The sequence below is a fragment of the Phaseolus vulgaris genome, chromosome 9, assembly GCF_000499845.2.
Source record: "Phaseolus vulgaris cultivar G19833 chromosome 9, P. vulgaris v2.0, whole genome shotgun sequence".
Lineage (NCBI taxonomy): Eukaryota > Viridiplantae > Streptophyta > Magnoliopsida > Fabales > Fabaceae > Phaseolus > Phaseolus vulgaris.
Window position 1 is genome coordinate 23,089,825 of NC_023751.2, and position 24,499 is coordinate 23,114,323.

The 24,499-nt window shown below is 29.1% G+C and overlaps 2 protein-coding genes across 2 annotated transcripts; both read right to left on the minus strand.

Moving 5' to 3' along the window:
- Positions 1–4,525: 4,525 nt before the first annotated feature.
- Positions 4,526–5,498, minus strand: LOC137821935 (nuclear transcription factor Y subunit B-3-like). The gene has a single exon (XM_068626743.1). The coding sequence runs from the start codon at positions 5,405–5,407 to the stop codon at positions 4,757–4,759; it is 651 nt and encodes a 216-aa protein (XP_068482844.1). The 5' UTR covers positions 5,408–5,498; the 3' UTR covers positions 4,526–4,756.
- A 2,642-nt stretch (positions 5,499–8,140) lies between these two features.
- On the minus strand, positions 8,141–14,045 carry LOC137821934 (probable methyltransferase PMT26). Its single transcript, XM_068626742.1, has 9 exons — positions 13,572–14,045; positions 11,841–12,925; positions 11,608–11,757; positions 10,285–10,555; positions 9,821–9,931; positions 9,570–9,744; positions 9,177–9,449; positions 8,882–9,076; positions 8,141–8,737 (listed from the first exon to the last, which is right to left on the minus strand). Exons 2-9 carry the CDS (start codon positions 12,891–12,893, stop codon positions 8,509–8,511), a joined length of 2,457 nt encoding a protein of 818 aa, XP_068482843.1. The 5' UTR covers positions 12,894–12,925; positions 13,572–14,045; the 3' UTR covers positions 8,141–8,508.
- Between the last annotated feature and the right edge of the window lie 10,454 nt (positions 14,046–24,499).

Consider the following 24,499-nt stretch of genomic DNA (forward strand, 5'->3'; position numbering starts at 1 on the left):
AGAAAGTGAAGGTAAACATGTTAGAGTACCCTGACAATACATTATTCTTCTACGAAGCTAACACTAAAAGCGTCTTTAATATCAAGGTGGATTTGAACTGCTTTGAACTCTCTTATGGGTTTAAGGTGAATTTTTTGAAGAAAGATTGGTAGGTTGGGGATTGACCAGCCAACAATCTAGCGTTTTGCGACGATTCTTAACTGTGATGTGATGGTAACCCTTTTTGTTTATTTGGGTATGTTGGTAGGGGGTTTCTTAAGAGAGGTGCGTTTTGGGGTGGTGTGGTTGAAAGACTAAAGGCTAGATTGTGCAGGTGGAAAGATAGGTTCTTGTTAATGGCTGAGAGGATCTGTTTGATTAAGTCTGTACTTTTTTCTATTTCGTTATTTTATCTATCTTTATTCAAAATTCCCTCCGTGGTGGCAAACGAGATAGTGAGGATTCAAAGGAATTTCCTATGGGGGGTGGGATTCTGATGGGAGAAAGATTGTCTGAGTTTCTTGGAATAAGGTTTGTGAGCCACGCGAGGCCGGTGGCCTCAGAGTATTGGATTGAAGGGTTTTTAACACAACTTTACTAGGCAAATGGATTTGGCGTTTGGGGACAGATAAGGGCGGTTTGTGGAAAAAGATTCTTGAATCCAAATACGAAGGTTGAATAAGTTTGGCAGAGGCCGGAAAAATAGTAGGGTCTCTCTCTCGTGGAAAGATTTGAAGGAGATTTGAGGTTTGGAGGGTTGTGGAAGGAATTTTGAAGATGCTTTCAAGTGGAAGATTGACAATGGAGAGGAAATTTCTTTACGGGAGGACAGTTGGGCAGGTTGTGGGGCTTTGAAGAGTGTTTATCCGAGGTTGTTCTCCTTGAGCTCTTTCAAAGTTGTTGAGGTGGTTGAGCTTGAGGTCTGGACTAATGGTGTTTGAGATTGACACCTAGCTTGGAGAAGGAATTTTTTTTAATGGGAAAAACATCTGGTGAGTCATTTTTTCCAGGTATTTCAAGAGTTGAAATTTGACTTGTAAAAGGAGGATAGTTGGGTTTGGAATGATGTATAGTTTCCAACTTATATGGTTAAATCTGCCTATAATTGTTTAAGGATGTGTACAAAAAGTTTTGGAGGAGTAAAGTTTTGCTTTTTGCACTTGTCTCGGCTTGGAGGGTGCTGGAAAATAAGATTGCTAATAGGGTCAATTTGGAAAGACGTGGGATTGCGGTCGAAAGTCTTTTGTGTAATTTTTGTGAGGTGGAGGAGGAGTCTTGTTGTCACTTGTATTTTGAGTGCAGAATAGCTTGGATCGTTTGGAGTTAATGCTTTGCTTGGCTTGGAGTGACGTCCGTGATTCACAATGATCCACTGTTAAATTTTTTTCAGTTTAGGATTAATAATGCTATTGATTCAGTTAATGACATTTGGGGAGCGATTTGGATTGTAGTAGTAAGTGAGATTTGGAAGCACATGAATAATGTCATTTTAAAAGGGGGTGTGGTTGATGTACTAGAATTGTTCGCCATTATTCAAGTAAATGTTTGGTCTAGGATTACTTCCAAGTCACACTCTATTTTTTTCTCTTATTCTGACTGGTGCATTGATCATTTGGTTTGTATGAGGTTGGTTACTTTATGTATTACCTTGTTGGTTAGCACTATAGTTAGTTTTCGAGGTTTGTCGGGTGTTTTATTAGTAGTCAGATGGAGGGTTTTGGCTTGTTTGGGGGAGGTTAAGGATTATTTTTCTGTTTAAGGGTTGAATCACTCCTGAAATTGTTCATATTTTTATTTTTTTTGATAAAAAAAATCCGTAAAAAAAATCATATGTAAGGTTAAAGCATTGAGATCGGAAATTTTTTGAAGGATGAAATTTGTATATAATGTTAACTTTCATTTGTAGGTAGAGGAAAACATTCATTACATATAAATGTTACATACAATTTTTTTTATAAATTATTTACTAAAAAAATAAATTTGCAAAGCTTTGTTATTGGTTTAATAAAAATCCAACACATTGTCAAAAGATTTTGGAAAGCATCCTACTTTCAGAGAAGCCATTATTGCTCTTAAGTTTTGACTGATAATTTTTTTTTTTTCAAAGCTGTAAATCTAAGTCATTGCCATCCATCTAAGCTGTAAATATAAATTTTACGATAATTATAATATCTCTTATTTTTATAAATATTAAAAAAAATATCTCAAGAATTTAAATGATTTTGATTAAAATCAAATGAATCAAACCATTAAAAAAATAATAATAAAAATATTATATAACAAAAGAGTAAAGAAATAACTAAATAATAATAAACATTGTATAACAAAGACCATGATAGAAACATGGTAATTAATACCAAATTTAAAAATTGACTATTAGTTATACTTATATTTATTTTAGTTAATATAAGATGTTTTATTAAAATCATGATAAGATGACAAAATTCTATGGAAAATGATAGTTTGATACTCTTCAAACTTTATACTTCCTCGATTAACAACTATTTTTATTATTTTATTATTTTATAATTTAATTTATATTTTAATTCAATAATTTAATTTATTAAATAGATGTAAGAAAATATGTAAGGTGTTAAAATAGTTTTATCTTACGTCATGTCGTTAAACTTGTCTTTGGATCACGAAGAAAACTGTTAACCCAGGTAAAATGGTGAAGATTATTTTGTTAGCATTCAATGATATCATCGTGGATATAGGGACACAAAAATGCAAAGAAACCATATTTATCCATCCTCACGTGTCCCATAATTTACAAAGAAAACTATATAAATAGTATATTTTTTACATTTATTACTTTACCAAAAAATATAACATAAATTATATATAATGATAAATTATATTACAAAATAAAAATATTAAATATATTTATAATAAAAGTAAAACATTATATATATTTATAATAAAATAAAAATATTATATATTAACAAAAATAAAATAAAATATTTAATTATATCATAAAATTTATATATAATTATGTATATAATTCTATAACATAGATTATACAATTTACATATAATCGATTATACATTGCATAATCGATTGATTATGTATATAAATTTTATAATATTATTATAAATATATTTATAATAATAATAATATTTAAAACAATTATGAAATTGATAATATTAATTAAAACAATTTTTTAAAATAATGATAATGATAATAAATATAAATTAATAATAATTAAATAAATTTATTAAATAATAATAATTTTATTGTAATTTTATTTGTATCAAATGTTAAATAATATTATCAATAATAATAGTTAATAAAAATAAAAATTTATTTATTTATGTTATATTATTATTATATAAATTTATTTGTTTTATATAAATAAATATATTTTATTTAAAAAAAAGATATTAATAATAAATATATAAATAAATAAACTTTTATTATTAAGTTATTATTTAAATATTTTTAAAAACAAGAAAAATTGTAAACTTACATTTTTATGTTTTTAAAAATTTTCAAACTTTTTTCATAATCACGTCACTCACAAACTTAATAAATTTTTTTATAAATTCACTTTAATATACCTTAATCCAAATAATCTTATTTTCTTCTTATTTTTCTCTCAAATCACTTCAACATTTTCTCAAATCTTAAAAAAAGGAAAAGTGGGAGAAAACACATCTCCTCCTCCAATTAAATACACACTAATATTATGTTTGCTTTCAAACATTTACTATTCACGAGTAAGGAATAGCGGGAACAAAACTGGGTCATGTGCAAGAAAGGAGAGATGCAAATTTGAGGGAGAACACTTTCGAGGCTTCCTCACATAATTGTGAAGAAATGTGAAGGTACATGTTAGGAAAACACTTGTGCATACCCTCAAAAATAACGTGAGAGTTTATAATTATAAATATTAAAATTTTATTTTTAATACAAATGACAATTTTGTATTTGCTCACAATTTACATGTAATTTTTATTTTTTTTAAAAGTCTCCTCTTACACAGTTCCAAAAATAATATTTTAATTATAAACAATTAAAATATACAAAAAAAATAAATATTTTTTTAAATTATTTTAAATATAATGATAAATTTATATATACTTAAAAAATATTATTTTTATGACAACTTTCAATGTTTCAACAAAGTTAAGTAATATTTTTTTGAAAATAATTATTCAACTGTATCAGAAATAATTTACAAAATTTTAATTAACTCAAATTTACACTCAAAAATTACTTCATATTTTATTATTCAAATATTTTTAAAGTTTATAAACTTACATTTTACACATTTAGAAAAAAAAAATCTCACAATCATCATAGTCACACACTTCAATAAACTTTGATCACAAAAATTCACTTTAACATAATCAATCCAAACAACTTCATTCTCTTCACTTTCTCTCAAATCACTCCACATCCACTTTTTCAAATCCTCACACATCCCCTACCAACACAACCCAAACACAAAATGAGAGATGTCCTCATATTAATAATAATCCTAGCTTTGTTTCTAAAGTTCTTTTTTATTTATATTTAAAAATACAAAATTGGACCTATACAATTATTTGAAAATTGATGTATATATACATCTTTCTCTTTATTAACTCAAATATTTGTCCAAGTATCATCTTTCAAATAACAAAAACAAGATAGATGACACAACCCAGACACGCGAATACAAAAAAAAAAAAAAAACAGCGTTATTTCCATATACACGCATATATAAACTACGTACGAAAGTGTGATGAGTGAAAGATGAGAAAATTGTGGCAGCAGTGGTTGAATTAGCCTCTTACCATTGCCCCACAGAATCGATCTGGTCTTGCGGCTGTAACTGTTTCTGAAGGGAATTTGGGGAGAATGGTAGGGAAAACAGTTGATCCGTGGGTACGTAAGATGGCTGAGAAAGAAGAGTTGGAGAGGAATATACACTACTACTTAGATTGTTGTTGTTATTATTTTGATCTTGGTGGGGATTTTGGTGTTGATGATGAAGCCTTTGTTCAGAACGTTGTCGCTTAGGAATGTTAAGCTTCTCTCCTTCGATCTCTTTATATTTTTGGAGATAGGATTTTAGAGGGTCGACATAGTCCTCAAATCCCAGGGTTGTGATGGCCCAAATGATGTCATCTCCATTGATGGTCTTTCTCTTTTCCCTCTGGCATTTGTCCGAGGCTTCGCCTGTGACAAAGCTGATGAACTCAGAGACACACTCTTGAACTGTTTCCTTTGCATCCTTTGAGATTTTGCCATTGCCAGGGATGGCCTTTTTCATTATTCTTCCGACGTTGGCGATAGGGAGAAAGCGATCTTGTTCTTTGTTGTTGTTGTTGTGATGGTGGTTAGTGGTGGTGGTGGTGTTATTGGATGGCTTTAAGGAAGGGCTTTCAGGGCTTGCTGTGATGAAGGCGTTTGGGAGATTGGTGTGGCTTTCATCTTCCATGTGCCTCTATTGGAGGAAGGAAGGAAGGTACGTGTGTGTATGAGGGTTTTTGGAGATAAGAGAGGTTGTATAGATAGAATAGAATGAAAGAGGAGAGACCACACAAATAGGCAAGTGAGAAGGGAGTTCAATATATACCCTTGATTTTCATTTGTAAAACCGAAACCCATTCGACTCGCTCTTGATCTTCATCAGGACCACTTCATGTAACTGCAACCACTTAATCCACCAAATCAAAATCATATCACCCACACCACATGCAATACACCTTACCTCACAGTAATATTCTTTCCCCCACATAAAACGCTCCTAAACATTATTTCCTGTAAAAGATACTTATTATTTTGAATTTTTATAAATTTCATTAAGCTTTACTTCTTAATTATTAAAATAATTAAAATTTTAATATTAAACTTTACTGAAATGTTCATTAACCAAGTTTTAATTAAATATTTATTTTAAAAATTAAATAAATGGCTAATTATACCAGTTTTCATAAATAGTTTATTCAGCCTGATTATTTATGATCATTTTTATGAAAATTAATTAATCGAACTCTAATAAAAATTTATAATTTATTCATAATTTAATACATACATACAGACATATATATATATATATATATATATATATATATGAATCTGAAGGAGATATGAAATAAGTTTAAATAATATGAAATTTTATAAATTTCCAATCTTCAATTAAAATTTAATAAATAGTTCATTTCTTCTAGTTTATAAATTTATTATTTATCAACAATATGATTTTTTTTAACATATATTAGTATTGTCATTTAAATAAACTATTTTCTAAGTTTCAAACTAAAATTAATTGATAAATTATATTTTAAGAGACTTTAAAAAAATATTTTTAGAGAAATGTCACAGTTGTACATTCCAGGAATTCAATTGGTGTTGTATCCAAATATAAAATTACAAAAGCTTCACTTTTTTATTAAAAATTCATAACTAATTAAACTACATCCTATTGACTCTCTTTTTCTAGTTCGTCGATCAAGTTCTTTTAGTCAAACAAATCACCCTTAGTGCTTCAAAAACATTTTCCAGTTAAATCTTTACTTTTACCTAAATATTTGGAGATTTATAATGGAAATTGTAACAACGTTAAAAACTAACTCCCCAGTTTTCCTTTCTCTTCTCTCTTCATATTCTCTTCTCTCCTTTCTCTCTTAATTTTGACTATACCAAGTTATAGCTAAAGAGTTTAGAAGCATTTTTACCTGATCAGATTTTCAAATAAAGTAAGTTCATTTTTTGTGTAAAGATCTTTTGTTCTTTATTTTTCCATAATATTTAGTCATCAATCTTAATAAGGGTCAATTGAGAAGAGTAATCTTCTCGACTTATTTTATTATATACTGAATTTTTGTTCTGTTTGGATAATTTGCATTACACTTTTAAATCTTGAAGCTAAATTTAAGAAGATCTCGATGTGGAGGAGACGTAGTCCCAATATTTATTTTCTCTTGCAGGATGTTGTATGTTTATATATTGTGTTGTTTGTTTATATATTATTTAAACCTGTAAAAATATTAGATTTTGATGGTTTAGTATTTAAGTGTTGTTTGTTATGTTAAATAGACTTTTGAATGTTGTGGATCACATTTTGAAGGATATTGTATGATGAAAATGGTATGAAATTGAATTCATACATAACATTTGGGATAATGTATAGACTGATGTTTGTTGTGTATTAAGTATTGATGTTATGTGGTAATAGAGATCTCCAAGCTTCACTCCAAATTTCACTGATAATCTAAGTCACATAAACTAAGATATCAGGTGGTGAGAAGCTGATGGGGAGTCCATGCACACCATGACATATGAGATGCACGACTTGAGTTTTATTGAACTTACCTTGATCCTTTCAATTGGATTCACTGGTAATCTTTTAATCAGGTGTTAGTCTTTGGTAATACTTACTTAATACGGATCTTTTGGAAGGCGTCAGGTGTTATTCTGTTTGTTGAATATCCTGAATGTGTAGATTCATGTAATTGTTTTATGTTGAGATTTGAAGAAGATTGAATAATTAAGAAATTGATCCTTGTAATTTGGTTTTCTCTTTTGATTTAATTGTGTATATTATAAAATTTTATTTTCACTAACTTACCCTTGTTTTTCTTGTTGTGTTTGTGAATTGTGATGATTGTACTATGTACACGAGCAGACGTTAGAAGTTCTGAAGAATTTTAGGATGTTCTTTTGAACTTTATATTGTAAATATTTGTATTTCTATAAGTCCTAATCATGTATTAGGAATTTACTTTAACACTTTCATATATTTTTTTTTAGTGTTACAAAAATGGGATGTAAAATTATTTTGTAAGTTGAAGAGAAATATGATGTTATTCAGACGTGGAAAGTAATGAATGATACATCAAATAAGGGTCATTTTGTTATGGGGTCCTTCTATCTCTACCTATCATGAACATCAAATTCTTATCCAGCTCACCTTGCTCTCATTAACAACATGGAAAATGTTTCTTTTTACAACTTAACACTGAAATACACTAGTTTATAAGTAGTCATAATACAATTTTAAAAATTACTCTATACAAAATATATATATATATATATTATTTCTCTCTAGATGTAGAATTTTCAATATATAATATTCAACTTATAGTATTCAGAATGGTAATCTCTTCCACAAAAGAACTATATTCGTAATACAGAATGAATAATAATGTATTATGGTACACTTAAAAACTATTGAATTTTAATATATAGACTAAATCATTGGCTGACCGTTGGAGAGTAATATAGCTACAGATTTCAGATGAAGTGAATATTCCAAATTCTCAACTATTACACGCTTATAATTATTATAAGCCAATAGCCTCTACATTTGCAAGAATGTGATAAAATTTCCTCCACGCTATAGCACAGTGTTACAACAAAGGACACAACACAAATCTATAAATATAAATGGGGGAACATCAAAATTAATACCCAGCAGGACAGAGAAGAATACATAGATTTCTAACTAACATGATACATGAGTCGTAGTGGAAGTAGAGTTTACATAAGAATTTCGAGAGGCCAAAAAACCCAAGAATTTTGGGATCTTGTCCATGCTTAAAGGATAGCATACTCGAGCTTCTCCTGTTCCTTAGGTCGCCACATGGACTTCTGCACACATAACAAGCCCTCCTTATCCTTGGAGTAAGTCATGCGAACCTTCCACTGCAAAGACCTTACCATGCTCTCAACCTCTTCAATGATCTCAACAGTGTCACGAACAATAAGTTTTCCTTCTGGCCTAAGAATCCGATCAGCCTCAGCCAATACAGCAGCCAAATTGCACCTGTATGAGTGTGACCAACAAGCATTAGCAACACCAGTGTAATAGATTAAACTAAGATTTATAACTAATTTGGTGGTAACGTTAAATTAACAATTACAGAAGACCCTGAAGAAAATTTTAAAACGTAGTAGTAGTTATTTGCACCTTTTCTGAAGCCTTGAAAACAGATGATCGGCATGGAGAAGATCATAGGTTCTAGGATAGGTGCTAAATGATTCGCACCAATCATGATATATACCGAAGAGGCCTCGTTCATAAATAATGGGAAGGGTGTCTGGGGAGTCTATTGAAACCACATTCATGACCCAAACATTCAAATCTCTCAAAGCTGCAGCAAATCTGGAAACCACAAACAGTGAAAGATGTAAAACAAATAACATATTAGCAGGTGAATATAACTAATGAGTAACATTCGACACAGTCAGTGACTTTTGCTCACCCTCCATAGATAGATCTCATATCCATGACATTGCGAACATTGGACCATTGAATTCCCATGCCATTTAGATAAGACTTGGACACTACGCGTTTCCAGTGTTCATAATCAGCACTGAAATCTTCAGGGGCTGGCTTTCCATAAACTCCAACTTGGGAACTCAACAACCAATACGGAACTTTGGTCAGTCTGGCTGGCCACTTCGCTGGCAATTTTGATCCTCGTTCCGTTGAACTAACTGGCGCTTTGTGTATGCAAGCTTTCAATTTAACGTTCCTGTCACACCGAAGGGATTAGACTGCATATGTTTATGTTATAATACTACAATATTATCAAAGCTTAGCAGGCACAATACTGTTTTGGCTGGAAAATAAGAGTCCGTTAATGAAAAAATACCATGCTGCATTAGGATCATCAGAGTCTTGACACAGCGGAGGCTCATTCTTCGAACGTTGCTCGTAACACTCATTAGAACTTGGCTTCCTGTATACGGCTACACCTACTCCATTTACTTGATCCTTGCTGATTGAAACAAGTTCCCAGCATATTGCTTTTGTTAGTGACTTCATGGCTGCAAATAAGCTCAAAATATGTCAGGATTAAAACACCTAAAAGTACATAAGAATGTCAGACAAACTCTAACTTACCATTCCATATTTCAACATCTTCAGGGAGCTTCTGATAGATAGGAGTAGCAGACCATACAAAAAAACCACCAGGTCGCAATACTCTATTCAGCTCCAAAAGAAGTTTACCACCTGCAGTTGGACAATAATAATTATTGGAAAGTGTATGTAACGTAAATACACTACTCAAATGTTTTAATTTACAGTAATAGGGATATTGGTGATTCTTGTAATTGTTGGCCTCCTTGTGTATTGAAAAACAACTGCACTTCATCAAAAGTCTCCTTTTCTCTTAATAACAATAATAATCTCCACCACCAATAAAATCCTCTAAAATAAAAGCCGGTTGCACTCGTGTATTTTACATCAATACAGATTATATGTTCTCTTGTAAACTAAACAAGCCTAAAATGAATATGATTTAGAAAAATACTATATCAGGAATTCATCAAATGACCAAAATAGAAGTTATGCAAAGGGAATACCTTCTATATGCCACGGAACTCTACATCGTGCACAATGAACTGCATCAAATACTTTCCCAGGGAAGGGAAGCCTCTTTGTGCCCATCACAGCAGATATAGCGGGAATCCCCCTTTCAAGTGCGAACTGTACCTGAGCTTCATGTTCATCCTTGGGAGCTAATGACATTGCCAGTACATCTCTTTCAAAGAGAAAACCTCCGAAGCTGGCAACACCACATCCAACATCTAGTATAACACGCGTGCGTTTGCCCCAAGCAATGTCAGGTACAGTCTATATCACAAAAACCCTATTAGATGAAATGCTGAATAAAATCAAGTAAACAAACTATTAAAACCAAGACAAATTTTAGGACGAAAGCATTAGAACTTCTCATAATATATAGCATAACTTCTACTATTGATAAAGAATATCGGCTGAAGCATCAAATATATAGCTATATCTGTGTCCTGTTTTGGTTGTCTCCTAATGCACAAAAGGAGATAACTACCTGGATGATTGAACTGGTCCTGGTTAGACATAAAAGTGGTGGTCAGGTTTATCATCCTGTGTACCCTAATTTTCCCTGTTGGTGGTTGGCAAATAAAGTCATCGCAGAACTTTTAATTCCATCAAAATTAAAACTGCCATTATCATACACTCAGACAGCCATTTTTTTTATCTTGCTTACTATTTGTTTCTTTCATGGTGTGGATCCTATGTGCAATTCCTACCAATTTGAGTACAAACTAACCCCTCGCTAAAGGATGAAAAAAACCATAGTTATGACATCGTCAAGGTACATGAATCATATCAGAGTGTAAGACTCGCACTGGTTGCTTATGAGATGTCTCCCAGAAGCTTAGATTTACAAGATTTGAAGAGTTGTCAAAACATTATTATAGGCTTATACTTATGAAATGTTTTTCCCCTTTCAGGCACAGGAAAAATTAGGGATCGAGTTGTCTCTATATTGCTCAAAATGTTTGAATGCATCACAAATACTAAAGCACATAAGCTCAGAGATTTGTGGGGTGTACAACAACAGTATCCTGATTCTCCCTTATCTTTTTTTGTTTTACTTCTTCTGAAATTATATTAGAATAAGGCAATTGGAGAGACAAAGAAATAAGCAGATAGAAAATGTAAAATTAAATCTTGGATGAAAATTTGCTCAAAGATAGAATATGATTGGTTGGTATCGCAATTGTGACATAACACTTAATTTCAATTTATGGAACATGCAGCTAGAGTCATACATACATATCTGCATATTTCGGGCACAATATTAAAAAGCAACAAATTCAAATTCCACACTCACGTATATGTATGTATGTTTATATTACCTCTTGTATGAAGTCAATGTAATGAAGTGCCCCATGTTTAAATTGGGTTCCACCACCAGGAAAAGTAAGGTACTCTCCCGTAACTTTTACCCAATTCTGGTGGCCCTTAACTTCAGCAAGCTTGGTGTGTGGAACATTGTGATACCATATCTGCAGGATAAAAACTTAATATTTTATGGACAGGTAAATGGAGACAGAGACTGGTAATGAACAAGATTTAAGTTGGTTTCTACCTTCTCTCTGCTTCTGGGCCACTCAATTGAGCGTTTATATCCTTCAGGAACAGGAACAACGCAGGTAGGAGGTTCTTCAGGACAGTGCCTTTCTCGATGTTCATAGTGCTTAGTACTTCGGAGAGTCCTAATAGCTTTCCAGTTGTCAAGGCATGGGATAAAATCAGGACCGGCAGAGACATTGCAAACCTTCCAATTGTATCCAGTTGGCTTGGAGGATTCTTGAGACTCTTTTTCACTCTTAGATTCTGCTGCCTGAGTTGACCAAGATCCAGTTTCTGTTGTACTTTCATCCTGAAGCTCCGATTGAGCCCCAGAAGGGTATACCTCATTTGAACTCTGCTGTTTGGTATTGTCATTCTTCTCACTAGAGTTTTCATCAGACTCTTTGTTATCATTTTCTTCCACCTTCTCCTCTATTCTATTATCTGTTGTTTCATCAGAGTTATCAGACTGCTTCTCACTCTCATCTGTATCAGGCTTATTGTTATCATCTGACTCAAATTTCTTTTCACTCTCATTAGAATCAGAATCCTTAGTGGAAGTCTCGTCACTGTCTTTACTATTTTCGGCTGAGTCTGTGTTTGATTCATTTTCTGTATTGGAACCTTCATCCTCGGTTTTCTTATCCTCGTTTTCAGTTGTTGTGTCTTCCGAAGACTTGTCCTCCGTCTTTGTGTCTTCAGAAGACCTCTGTACAGGATTTTCCTCCAACTTCTCATCTTGTTTTTCTGACGAGTTAGGATTGTCTTCAGAGGATACATTGGTATCTCCTTTGGTTGCATCCTCAGGCAAATCACCCGGATTATCTTCAAACTGCCTAGTATTACTATTGCCAATCTCGATGGCAGCTTCTTCTTTAATATCAGTTTGTTCTTTCACTTCATTCTTGGTCTCCTGAGCCTCGTCTCCGTTATTCACAGGGACAACAGAAGATGATGTCATCATCCAAACCCCAACCAAGCACAGCGCCACAAACACGACAACAGTCACCGTGGAACACCAACTCGATGACCTTCTACCATCTACTCTAGTATATTTCCCCAAAGCCATCTTGTCCGACGGAATTCACAGATGACTTACACCTGATCAAGAACCAAACAAGATTTAAACACCACTCAAAAAGAACTACACCAAACTGTTTGTGCAAGACTAGTAAACAAAATCAGAGACAATACTCCCTCAGGTAAAGAAACTGAGAAAGCAATAAATAAAAAAGTAAATGCATTTAATGTCTTGAAAATACAAACCTCATTCCATATTTAAATCAAAACAAACCTAAAATCAATCAACAAAACCGACCAAAGGAGAAAGAAAACTGTAACAAACAGAGCCAAGATTCTAAAACCACATCAAGAAACATGCAGATCATAACGTTTTCACATTGAGTGAACAACACTTCGAATCATTCGCATGTGATGATACGAACCAGTAAAATCAAACACCGACACAACAGTAAAAACAAAATAAGATGCCGAATACCACACATTCAGTACATTGAAGCACGATTATCCTGCCACGAGCACATGTAAGAAACATTGAATGCATTGAACTACCTTACGATCACTTAAACAAAACAAACATTAAATGGCCGTCGTGTTCGTTATATAATAAATACTTTACATTTCAACAATTGAAGACATGTTCAAGGCGCATAGGCAAGAAAAATCGATTCAAATAAACAGCAAACACACAGATCTAACAAAAGCAAGACCGCGGCAAGAAACTTACGCCGAACAAGATTCCGCGCGAGCGAATCAGCTCCGAACGAGCACTGAAAGAAGATAAGATTAGTTTTATTCGGAGGAGAAAACGCGTTGCGCGTGAACACACAGAAGGCGAAAAGGTTAACGCGATCTGAGTGCGAAGAAAAGCAGATCTGAAATCCTATCAGTTCATCGCGGGTGCGGAGAGACGGAAGAGAAGTGAAGTGTGAAATGAAAGCTTCAGCGAGTTTGTGATTTAAATAACAGAGTGAGAGCGAGTTTAGTAGCTGGTAGCTGCTGCCAAATGACGATCCCAACTTACTTAATTTATTTCCTTTAGAATTTGTGGACGAAATTCATTATTAATTAATAAATAAATAAAGTATATATTTGGGAAAAGGAGGGAGTGAGATTTTAGAATTTATAAAATACTAATTAAAGAAATGAAAAAAAATAAATTTTGTTTGAAGTGAATAAAGAGTGTGGAATAAGAGCACGCGGTTATGGTGGAAGCAGTGTCGTGTAAAAACAGTGTAGGATAAACGAGATCTGCGTTATGGGCTAAAATTGAGGAAAACATGCTGCTACAATTTTCTGACTTTTTAACTCTTCTGCTAACACCACATAAGAATTACTTGGTAAGTATCAGACATAATCATAGAGTCAATGTGATTAGCATCAATTTAATCTTGCAGTGTTAATTAAGTATTCTACGGAATATGTATTTATCATTTTTATTAGTTTATTTTATCCAATAGAAAAATATTATAATAATAATATATACTTTTCCATGATGTGACCTTCTTACAAAAGGAGGATAATGAGAGAGTTGTTAATCAAAATCATTCATTAAAGGACATCTTTAATGACCATTTACTGCATTTTATGCAATGATTTTCTTGTGAGAGCTTCAGTCTAACCAACTAAATAGAAATGTGGTCCCATTAGGTTTCTTAAGTGAAGTTAATTTTGTTTTTAATATGAAAACCTAGCCAATTATCTATATTCTTAATTTTTCTTAACCTCATTAAATACTTCAAATGAATTTGGTAATGAATAAAAATAATAACTGTTTTAGTATTGACCTACCTTATTAGTGAAACATTAACTCCAAATATATGGTACAGTACTAATAAGATGACAAGTTCTCCCAATAACATTATTAGTAAAAAAAAAATTAAAAGGACATTAGTAAAAAAATCCTTTATTCTTAGTCAACTAAATATTTTTATTTATTTTTTTATATATATATTACAGAAGAAAATTTTCAAAAAAAAGAAAGAAAAACAGTTAATTAATTACTTATTGAATTTTTAAGTCATGAATTCGTGGGCCTTCAGGAAATAAAAAGGAAACAGTAGAATTCTTTTGAACTTTATTTGTATTTATTTATAATTCTACTTCTGTTGTATAAGTTTTAAAGATTTCAATCCTTATAAGAATAACAACAATAAAAAAACATAAAAGTTTTTTTCCTTCACCAAATTCTCGAACAAAATAACAATACTGCTAAAAAAAATTCAGTAGAAAATATAATAAACATAAGTAACACAGTAATAACATATAAAATTTGATAACCCAGTTCGTAAATAAGATTGAATAGATTTGTCCGGTATCATTGGACCAAATAATTTATTTTGACATATAAATAAAAAATACATTGATAATTATTTTTATAAAATCATTATTATTTGTGACTAAATTAATGTCAATATTTAAATATTATTATTTATTAGAGATCTTAAAATTAAATAAGTTATGTATAAGTGTTATTTTTTAATAGCAATTTTTTCTTAATACAAATTAAATATATATTAAAAAATTTAAACAATTGCCTTAATTGTGCAGTATCCAATTCGTCCCAGCCAATGGATCATAACATTTCATTTTTGGGATCTTTGGTTACCAATTTCTGGAAAAGACTGATCCATTGCTTTTGCTGCTACATTAGACAAGACAAAGTTGTGGTACCTGAATAGATTATGAAGCTTGGAATCTACAATGGTAACTGGACTAGTTAATTGATGGAAAATCTTCATGACTCCATTTGGGAGGTAAAACTCATTAGAACTAATGAGTGGTCCTTCATGAAATGTCACTGATAAGAAATGGTTTAATATAGTATTTTAATTTAGACCCCACAGGTGAGCAACAATATTTTCATGATCGACATATGGAAAAGAGATACAAACGTTAACATTGAACTTCTAGTCAAACTAACATTAAATACATTAATGATAACATAAGTTGGAAGGATCCTTTCAGAAAAAGATTAGTTATCAAACATTTTGTATGAACATAATGCTCATGTTTTAACATTGATGTCTTAATTTATCCCTGCTTATGGAAACTGTGTCTATTTCTTTGGTTGACTCCTCATCACATTGGTTTAAGGAAATAATAAATATTAACAAATCATAAACACTAAACCAAAAATCTTTGATAATTTCCCCAACAATCAATCAAAACTCATTTCATTATTAAATGCTATAAAAGAAGTAAAGCAAGACTAATAATAGGATTTTATCCAAAGTAACTCCTTTTAAACAAAAGTAATAATGATAAAAATCAAGATAAATCAGATATAGAATAATTGGGAATTACAAGGCCAATTTGAATCTAATGATTAATTATAAATAGACTCCTAAACTTAAGAAAAAGGACAAAAGATTGCTAATAAATTAAAATCATCTTTTTGGATCTTTTCATAATTAAGTAGTTTGATTTGATTTGTAGTTTTATACTTCAAAATTTGCTAATATCAAACTGAAATCAATTGTTTATTATATTATTTATTATTTTACTCATATATCAAAAATATATATATATATATGAGAAAAAAATTAATATGCATAATTTAGTTATGGTTATAAATTTATGATAGAGAACTAGGTTAGAATGTTTAACATATCAATGAAGTGAAGGAAAAGTTGTTCTAAAAATATGAATTATTAACTTTAAAGGAAAAAAATGTCTTGGTCTTTTATATATTGTGTATACAAGTTGGACCATCTTTTAAATGTTTTAATTAATTCATTTATTTTAACTTATAAGAAAAATAAAGAAACAAAAATATTAAAGTAAAACAAAATCAAAACGAATAAAAAGAAATGAAACAAAGGAACTCATTTTAATGTTTTTAATTTCGTGCAATTATATAGATATGTGGAAGGTGTTTGGCAGGTTTCAAAATGTACATAATCACCTTTACTTATTTGTTATTTAAAAGGACAAACAATTATTGTACCTTTATATTTTTATTTAGCATTTTATTGATAAAAATATTATATGTTTAAATAAATTGTTTAATATTATACATATCACCGTGTATTATACGTATCACGGTTCTTATAAAAGTTAATGTAACTTCTATAAGACAAGGACATATAATTTTTTTTTTTTTTTCCTTTCTGTATAAAGATACTCCTACATCTAATTAAATGTGATAATAAATATGTAATCAATACTTTTACCCTAAAGTCAATATAGAAATAAATCATAACCCTAACTTTGATGGTTCTTTGTAAATTTAGTAGATAAAATATCCCTAATAATTAAATCAAGATGTATTCCAGTCAATGTTTGTATAATATATGCTGCAAACTTAATTAGCTTGTTGTTTTTTTAATTTTTTTTTATGAGCCTTAGTTGTAGATTATTATCACTTGTTACAAAATGCAAATAAAAAAAATGTTTCTCTAACAAATTATTTAAATAATTTAAAATTTATTTATTTATCGTTGTAAATTAGAACAACTTTATATTCGCTTTATTCCAATATATTTTTTAGTACACTTAATATTTTTTATTTTTTATTAAATATCATATATTTTAGTAAGCTTCATTTTCAATTTAATCTATTCTTTTATAATTTTATAGATTTAAATATATTTCAATTAATACTTAAATTTATATTAGAAATAGTATTTTAGAGCTAACACAATATAACAGGTTCATTCCCAACCGACAGAGTATGCCAGACTAACAGACAGATTTAAAATGTAAAATTTCGCCTTTATATTATTATTTGTCCCAATCGACATAATTTATATCTTAACTCATTTAAAAAAAAATCTTTTACATCATCGTTACTTAATGTATAATTTTATAGTAAATAAAAAATAATAAAATTTTAATTTAATAACTTCTTTTATCTTTTAACTTTGGCCCAATCCGTATTATTTAAATGTGCAATTTAAATATTTTAAGATTCGATTGTGGATCTTGCAAATGTCGTATTCCAAGTCCAAAATATCTTATATCGGTCCATAAGCACGAATCATGTTCAGATCTGAAACGTGACTGCCATACTTTCTTTCAACAGTTTAGTGAATGAAAATAATAATAATTAATGTGAATGGATACTTAACCAAAAAAAAGTGGTGCAATTGCACTTACATAATGGTAGGGTGAATACAATTAGACTACCAAAGTATGAAAGTTGAATTCTGTGTATAATAATAATACTGTTGAAAATTCAACTATTAAAAATAAAATTAATTTACAGGACGTGGATGTATATTTTGTAGATTGATTTTGTCAAACTAAGTTATATTTAAAAGTTTATTTTTTAGTATTGTATTAGCTTATATTAACGAAGTCTATTTGTTAGATCTATTATAATATCTATAAATATTTTATTTATTTATAATAATATATTTTATATAAAAAAAGTAAGACTGAAAATTATTTTTCTTGAAAACTTATAAAATGAAAGATTTAAATTAAAATATATTGAAACTTCTTACTAATGCGCGTGCACCGGAATCTATCACAAATGCACCAACTCTAAAACTCACTACATACCAGAGTTTGTTGGACTTTCACTTCTTCATCTATTCAAGTAATCTCAGTTACTTAATACCTAATCAAATTTTAAACATGCAATTGTTGTATAATAAATTTCAATCACTAACAAGTTTGAATTAAAATATTATAACAAGGAATATCCGGTTAACATTCATTATATTTTTATAGTGTGAGTGAAAAAAATGAAAAACAAATATGATATCAGGCTTTTTATTTTTAAATAAAGAAACTGACTATTTTGTAAAAGTGTTTACTCATAGTCTTTTTACAAGATTTAATTAATCATGAAATTAGTAAATATTTTATATAATAACGTATCTATGAAAGAAATAATAAAAGTAGTTGCGTATGCTTTTCTTTGTGAAAATTCTAAAGGATAAAGAAAACTAATATCTCAATACTAAATTAAAATTTGAGAAATATATATTAATAGTGAGTTGATTAAATTGCAATGGTTTAGGTCAATAATTTTCATGAATGGCCTTCAATTAGTTAAACTAATAGGCAAATTCTTTCTCCACCTTACCATTTGTGACATGATTCATTTTCAAAATTATCTTTTATTTTGGTTGAAAAATCAAAATTTTAAAAATATCTTAAAAAAATAAATTTGAAATAGATTATTGTGTTATAGAAATAAAATTTTATAATAGAATTCAAAAATCAAAATCTTATTTTATAAAAGTAAATTTGAAATGCAAAAAAATACTATTAGGAAAACAAATTTAAAAATCATTTTGGAAAAGAATTTTCAAAATTCAGAAAAATGTTTCGCAAATCCAAATTCATAAACGTAGTTCAGAAATATTTGTGGTCCGCACTCCTCTTTTATTTAAGGACATTTTTGTCATTTCAGGTGTTTCAAATTTGATCTATTGTGGAAAGTATTTGTCAAATAATAGGTGAGGTGTTGTTTTTGAAATATACAAACAAGTCATTCTCTTTCTCATTGAGACTAGGGATGTCAAAACGAGTTGGGCTTGACAGGTCAATCCGCTATCGACCCACCATCATTTAGGAGAGGCATGTTAACCTTTTGAACCTGTATTGGTCCGACTCGCCTAATACGCCGATCATCCGGATCACATGCAGGGCGGGGCAGGTCAGCCCGCCTTTCTTTATTTTTGTACTTTTAAAAAGGAATCTTATGTTTTTGGAATTAAAATTGGTGGTGGTCAATGTTTTATATAGAATTTTATTTACATTAATTTCTTTATACATCATTTTATTCATTGAAGTATTGTTAATATTTACTTTATTTTGTTAGGCATTACCTTCTTTGATTAAAAATTAAAGTTTGATTTAATTTTATTACTCTCTGACAGAATAAGACCCAATGGAAAAGTATAAATAAGAGGGGATCCTCATGGTAAAAGATAATGGTTTTTGAACTCTAAATTGAACCAATTGAACATACCTCATCTGACTTGAGTGTCGGAGTATCATTGTAGGTACTCCACCCTCTTAGACCTCGAAGGAAGACAACTGAAATCGAAGAGAAGACATGAACAACTCGATATGGGATATTCGATCTCAAATAAGTTGTAAGAACAATTATATTTGTTAATTGAACTGACATACCTCTGTGCCAACATTACTCTGCAATTTTCTAGAAGACTTGTGGGCCTATCGATCTTTTGACTCGTCGATTGTTAAGAATCAAACATATCATTATCATAAAACTAGCAAGTGTTAAATGGCAAAAATATATTTGGAAATTCTTATTAAATTTAACAAGTGAAGTCAAAGTCCAAAAGTTTAATTACAAATATTAATTAGATAATTGATATTATCTGCAAAAACATGAGAATATTATATTTGCTATTCATTGGAGTAAAATTAAGGTGTTGGACCCAATAGACTCATTAATTAGTAGTATAAATAGTTGTATTTTTAATTCAATAGTTAGAGATAATTAATGACATTCATAAAGCTTTGAAAATCCTTTGTAAGTACATCTACTCATCATCTTACAAACTCAAATTGATAAGTAACTTAGAAGATACATTGAGAAAGAAAAAACCAGAGAGATTCTCAGTTGAATTCACGATTTTCCAATATTTACAAGGACATGAATAAAATATATTATAAATGATGAAATTTGATTTTATACTATTTGTATCATATGCAACATTGCACTATACCATTAGTATATGATGTTTGGTTTTGTGATAAGTCTAAATAAGCACACAATGAAAATGACTAAGGTAAAAAAATTTTAAAATTCTATTGGTTATTTATAAAAAAATATATGTTTAGAGTGTGATTTGTAATTCTTCCAAGACGAACTCTTATGTATTTAATTAAGATTGATGTGTTTGAATAAACTGATTATGCAATGTTTTTTTTTTATGTAAATATTATTTTGAATCAATCATATTCAATTCTATACTATATGAACATGAAATGAAATGGTATAATTTTTACATATTTAAATAAAAGATTGATAAGTTTATTATAACAATTTTTTTATGTATAATGTTGTTATTTATGCTTTTCCTATGTATTTGAATTAGAGGAAAAATTGTTTGTCTTCAAGTTAAAGGTAAAACATGTTAATAATACGAGGTTTGAACTATAATTTAGGAGTAAGAAGAAGATATACAAAAGAAGTTGTTATGAACAAATTTAAAGTTAAAAATATGATGGTTGAAGTAGTTACATCAGATTATTTTTTCTTATTAAGTAACAATTTGAGCTTTTATTTTAACAAAGTATTTTTATCTCATAATGTGCTCATAGATTTTTGTGAATCAAAATATTGGTGGTAAATATGAAAAATTGGACATGAGGTTGCACAAATATTTATTGATGATATCTTAGGTAAAATACAAATATTTATTATTTATTATTTTTAATACATAGTGATATATTATTATATGATTTTGTTGTATAATTTCATTTTATTTTATGTTTTTAATATAGATAATAAGGTAGGTTGGACTTAGCGAATGAACCAACTAACTTACTATTTTAAATTAAATATTAAATTAAAAATATTTTTTAAGATTATTTATTTTGTATTATATTATTTAGAGGATGCAATATAACATCAAAACTTAAATTATTAATATTTATAAATGAGTTAAATATGTTTTTCGTCCTTATATTTTTGTCTCTAGTATAAACTTTAGACCTTTTGGACACTAGGGTCTGTTTGGATTTGGGAGAGGATATGTGTGGATTTGAGGGAGTGGGATGTATGAGGATGTGAGAAGAAAGCGTAGAGAAAGTGAGGGTGTTTTGGATTAGAGTATGTTAGGGTGGTTGTGTGAGAAAAGTTTATGCGAGAGTGACAAGATGGTTGTTAGAGAATTTTTTTTTTAAAGATGTAAAATATTACTTTACAGATTTACCCTTGTCTATTAGAAAAATTAATAATAAAATGAGTTGTTTTTGTTTAAAAATGAACAACTTTCACATATTTTGTAGATTTAAAAATTAGAATTAGAAAAAAAAATGTTAAATGTAAATATATAATATAAAAATTATAATTAGAAAAAATATGTACTTAACAAATTAAATAAAAACAGAACTTTAAGTAATTTCTTTAAATTATTAAACATGTGCTATAAAATTGAAAAATAAATCAGATACTATATAAATAAATAAAAAATATTATTTTTTAATATTAAAAACCTTGTAGTAATGAAAAATAAAAAATACTACAACAACAAAAATATAACGTAATTAACAATAGAAACAAATTTCATAAAAAATTATAATCAAATAAATTATAACTCATAAACATAATAACTATACATAGAAATATATTAATATAAACACAACAACAACTTAAATAAAAACAGAACTTCAAATAATTTCTTTAAATATTAAACATATACTATAAAATTAGAAAATAAATCACATCTTATATAAATAGAAAATTAATATTTTTTAATATTAAAAAAGTCACAATAAAGCAATCTTAAAAACTACTACAGCAACAAAAATATAACTTAATTAACCATAGAAAATGATTTCATAAAAAATTATAATAAAAAATAAGGATAAAAACATATTAGTAGTATAATCCCATATAGTTGAATAATTAATTATTATTATTTCATTTTGTTAAATATTTGTGTTAGTTAAATTTATTTAATAACTAATATTTATAATGAAATATAGTTTTTATTAATAAATTATTTTCAGTGTTAATTAGATATATAATATTCTTTTCTTTAAACAAAACTAAATTCAACCACATTTAATAAAATATCTTATTAGAACTTGAAAAATAGGTATCACTAGATTTACTCTAATAACTAATATATAAATGGAAGATTTTATTTAACTATATTTTTGTACATTGGTTTATCATTATTTACATAATTTATATCTTATAAAATAATAAACAAACTTAAAACTTTCTTAAATTTTATGATGATATATATATTGCGAAGTGGACTTTAAGTCTAACTCAACCCCATAAAACCGACTCATAGGGTTGAGGTTTGCACCCACTTATATACAATGAAAGGCTCTAATCTCTAGTCGATGTGGGATCTCCAACAATATATATATATATATATATATATATATATATATATATATATTTTAAACATTGTACGATAAATTTTTTTAAATACTAATACATTCAAATGAAACATTGTGATAATGTGAAATATTAGAATAAATGAGGATAAATTTGGAAGGGAGAGGGTATTTACTGTTCATAGGTATATCCCCACCTTCACTTTCTCACAACACCCTAAATCCAAATAGTTGATATCCTCAGTACATCCACATAAGCAAAGAAGGGGTTAGTAAGAAAACTATTGAAATTGATTGTTGCTAGTATTTTTTACGTGGCAAACAAACTTTCAATGTAGACTAATATACTAAAATATTTCATGTTAACTCATCACTGACATAGATGCTAAAATATTACAAGTCTACGTTAGAAATTCGTTTGTTATGTAAAAAAAGACTAATAAGACCTATTCCAATAGTTTTCTTAGTACAAGTACGAAGGATGTCTAAATTTAAAATAGAAACAAAAACTAATTTAACATTTTAGTATATAGACGAAAAATATATTTAACTCTTTATAAATTAAGTTTCAATTATATAGAATAATTTAATATGTAAAAGTGATAATCCTTTTAATTTATTGAATTAAGTGAATTTTTTATGATAAATTATACAATTCAAAATATCATTTATTGTATTTGATTAATTTGAAAGAAAACACTGACTTCAAATATTTGCTACGAATTATTTAATCAAAAAATCCTATCGAGAAATTAAATCCAGAGCTTTTTCAAAAACCACAAAAGAAAATACTACTAGTTTTCTCTTTCTCTCATCAGATTCGTTCTTCTTTCTCTCTCGCTGCTTCAAACATGTGGCAGAAACAGAAAAAAGGATGGGCCCAATAAAGGCCCAAAAACTTAATTATGTTGAACTTTTAACACTACCCACATTCAAACTCTAAGAAACCTCAATCTTCAACTAATTTTTGCTGAAACCTTGATGTACAAAGTAGCAACAAAATGAGTGAGTAGGAGCAAAACCAGGGAGAAGAAGAAAAATGGAATTATGGAAGATTCATACACATATAAATTACAAAGGAAAAAATATGTAATTTCAAAATATGAAGGTGTAGGAAGAAATTATAAAGTTGCAAAAGGAAATTTATCTAACTTGCCGAGGAAAGTGGTGTTATAAGTAGTGAGGGAACTCGAGGCTGGTATTTCCACACATGACCAAATGTTGTTGGGTCTAAAACATATGGTCATTAAGAAGTAGAATCCTCAAGTTGGCTCACTTCAGTCTAAAAACCATTGCAAAGAAACAATGGCACGATATTCTGTGGGGACAAGGTCTGATTTTAGTACAACACCCATGTTGTCCCACGATAATAATGAAGAACGCAATCTTTTACATGTTTTTTTTTCTCATGAAGGTAGAAGGTCGAAGATCGGATATTTCTCTTAAATGGCGTGTCCGTGTAATACGACATATTAGACACGATATTCGTACGATACTCATAGGAAACTTATCGATTTAGTATCTAATTCAAAAAATATTTGTTGGATTTCTAAGAATTCTAACACGAGTTTAGCACACTTTTAAAAAAGAGAAATACATTAATTTTCTAAAAACTCAAATTTATTGTATAAATTTTTATTATGATTA

Bases quoted from the DNA above. Each gene is read 5' to 3' on its own strand.
- LOC137821934 (XM_068626742.1), bottom strand. From the start codon at position 12,893: ATGGCTTTGGGGAAATATACTAGAGTAGATGGTAGAAGGTCATCGAGT. The intron at 9,932-10,284 runs GTATTCCCTTTG...GTCCAACTGCAG, and splicing joins AGTTCCGTGGCATATAGAAG to GTGGTAAACTTCTTTTGGAG. The intron at 9,745-9,820 runs GTAAGTTAGAGT...GCTTATTTGCAG, and splicing joins AGATGTTGAAATATGGAATG to CCATGAAGTCACTAACAAAA.
- LOC137821935 (XM_068626743.1), bottom strand. From the start codon at position 5,407: ATGGAAGATGAAAGCCACACCAATCTCCCAAACGCCTTCATCACAGCA.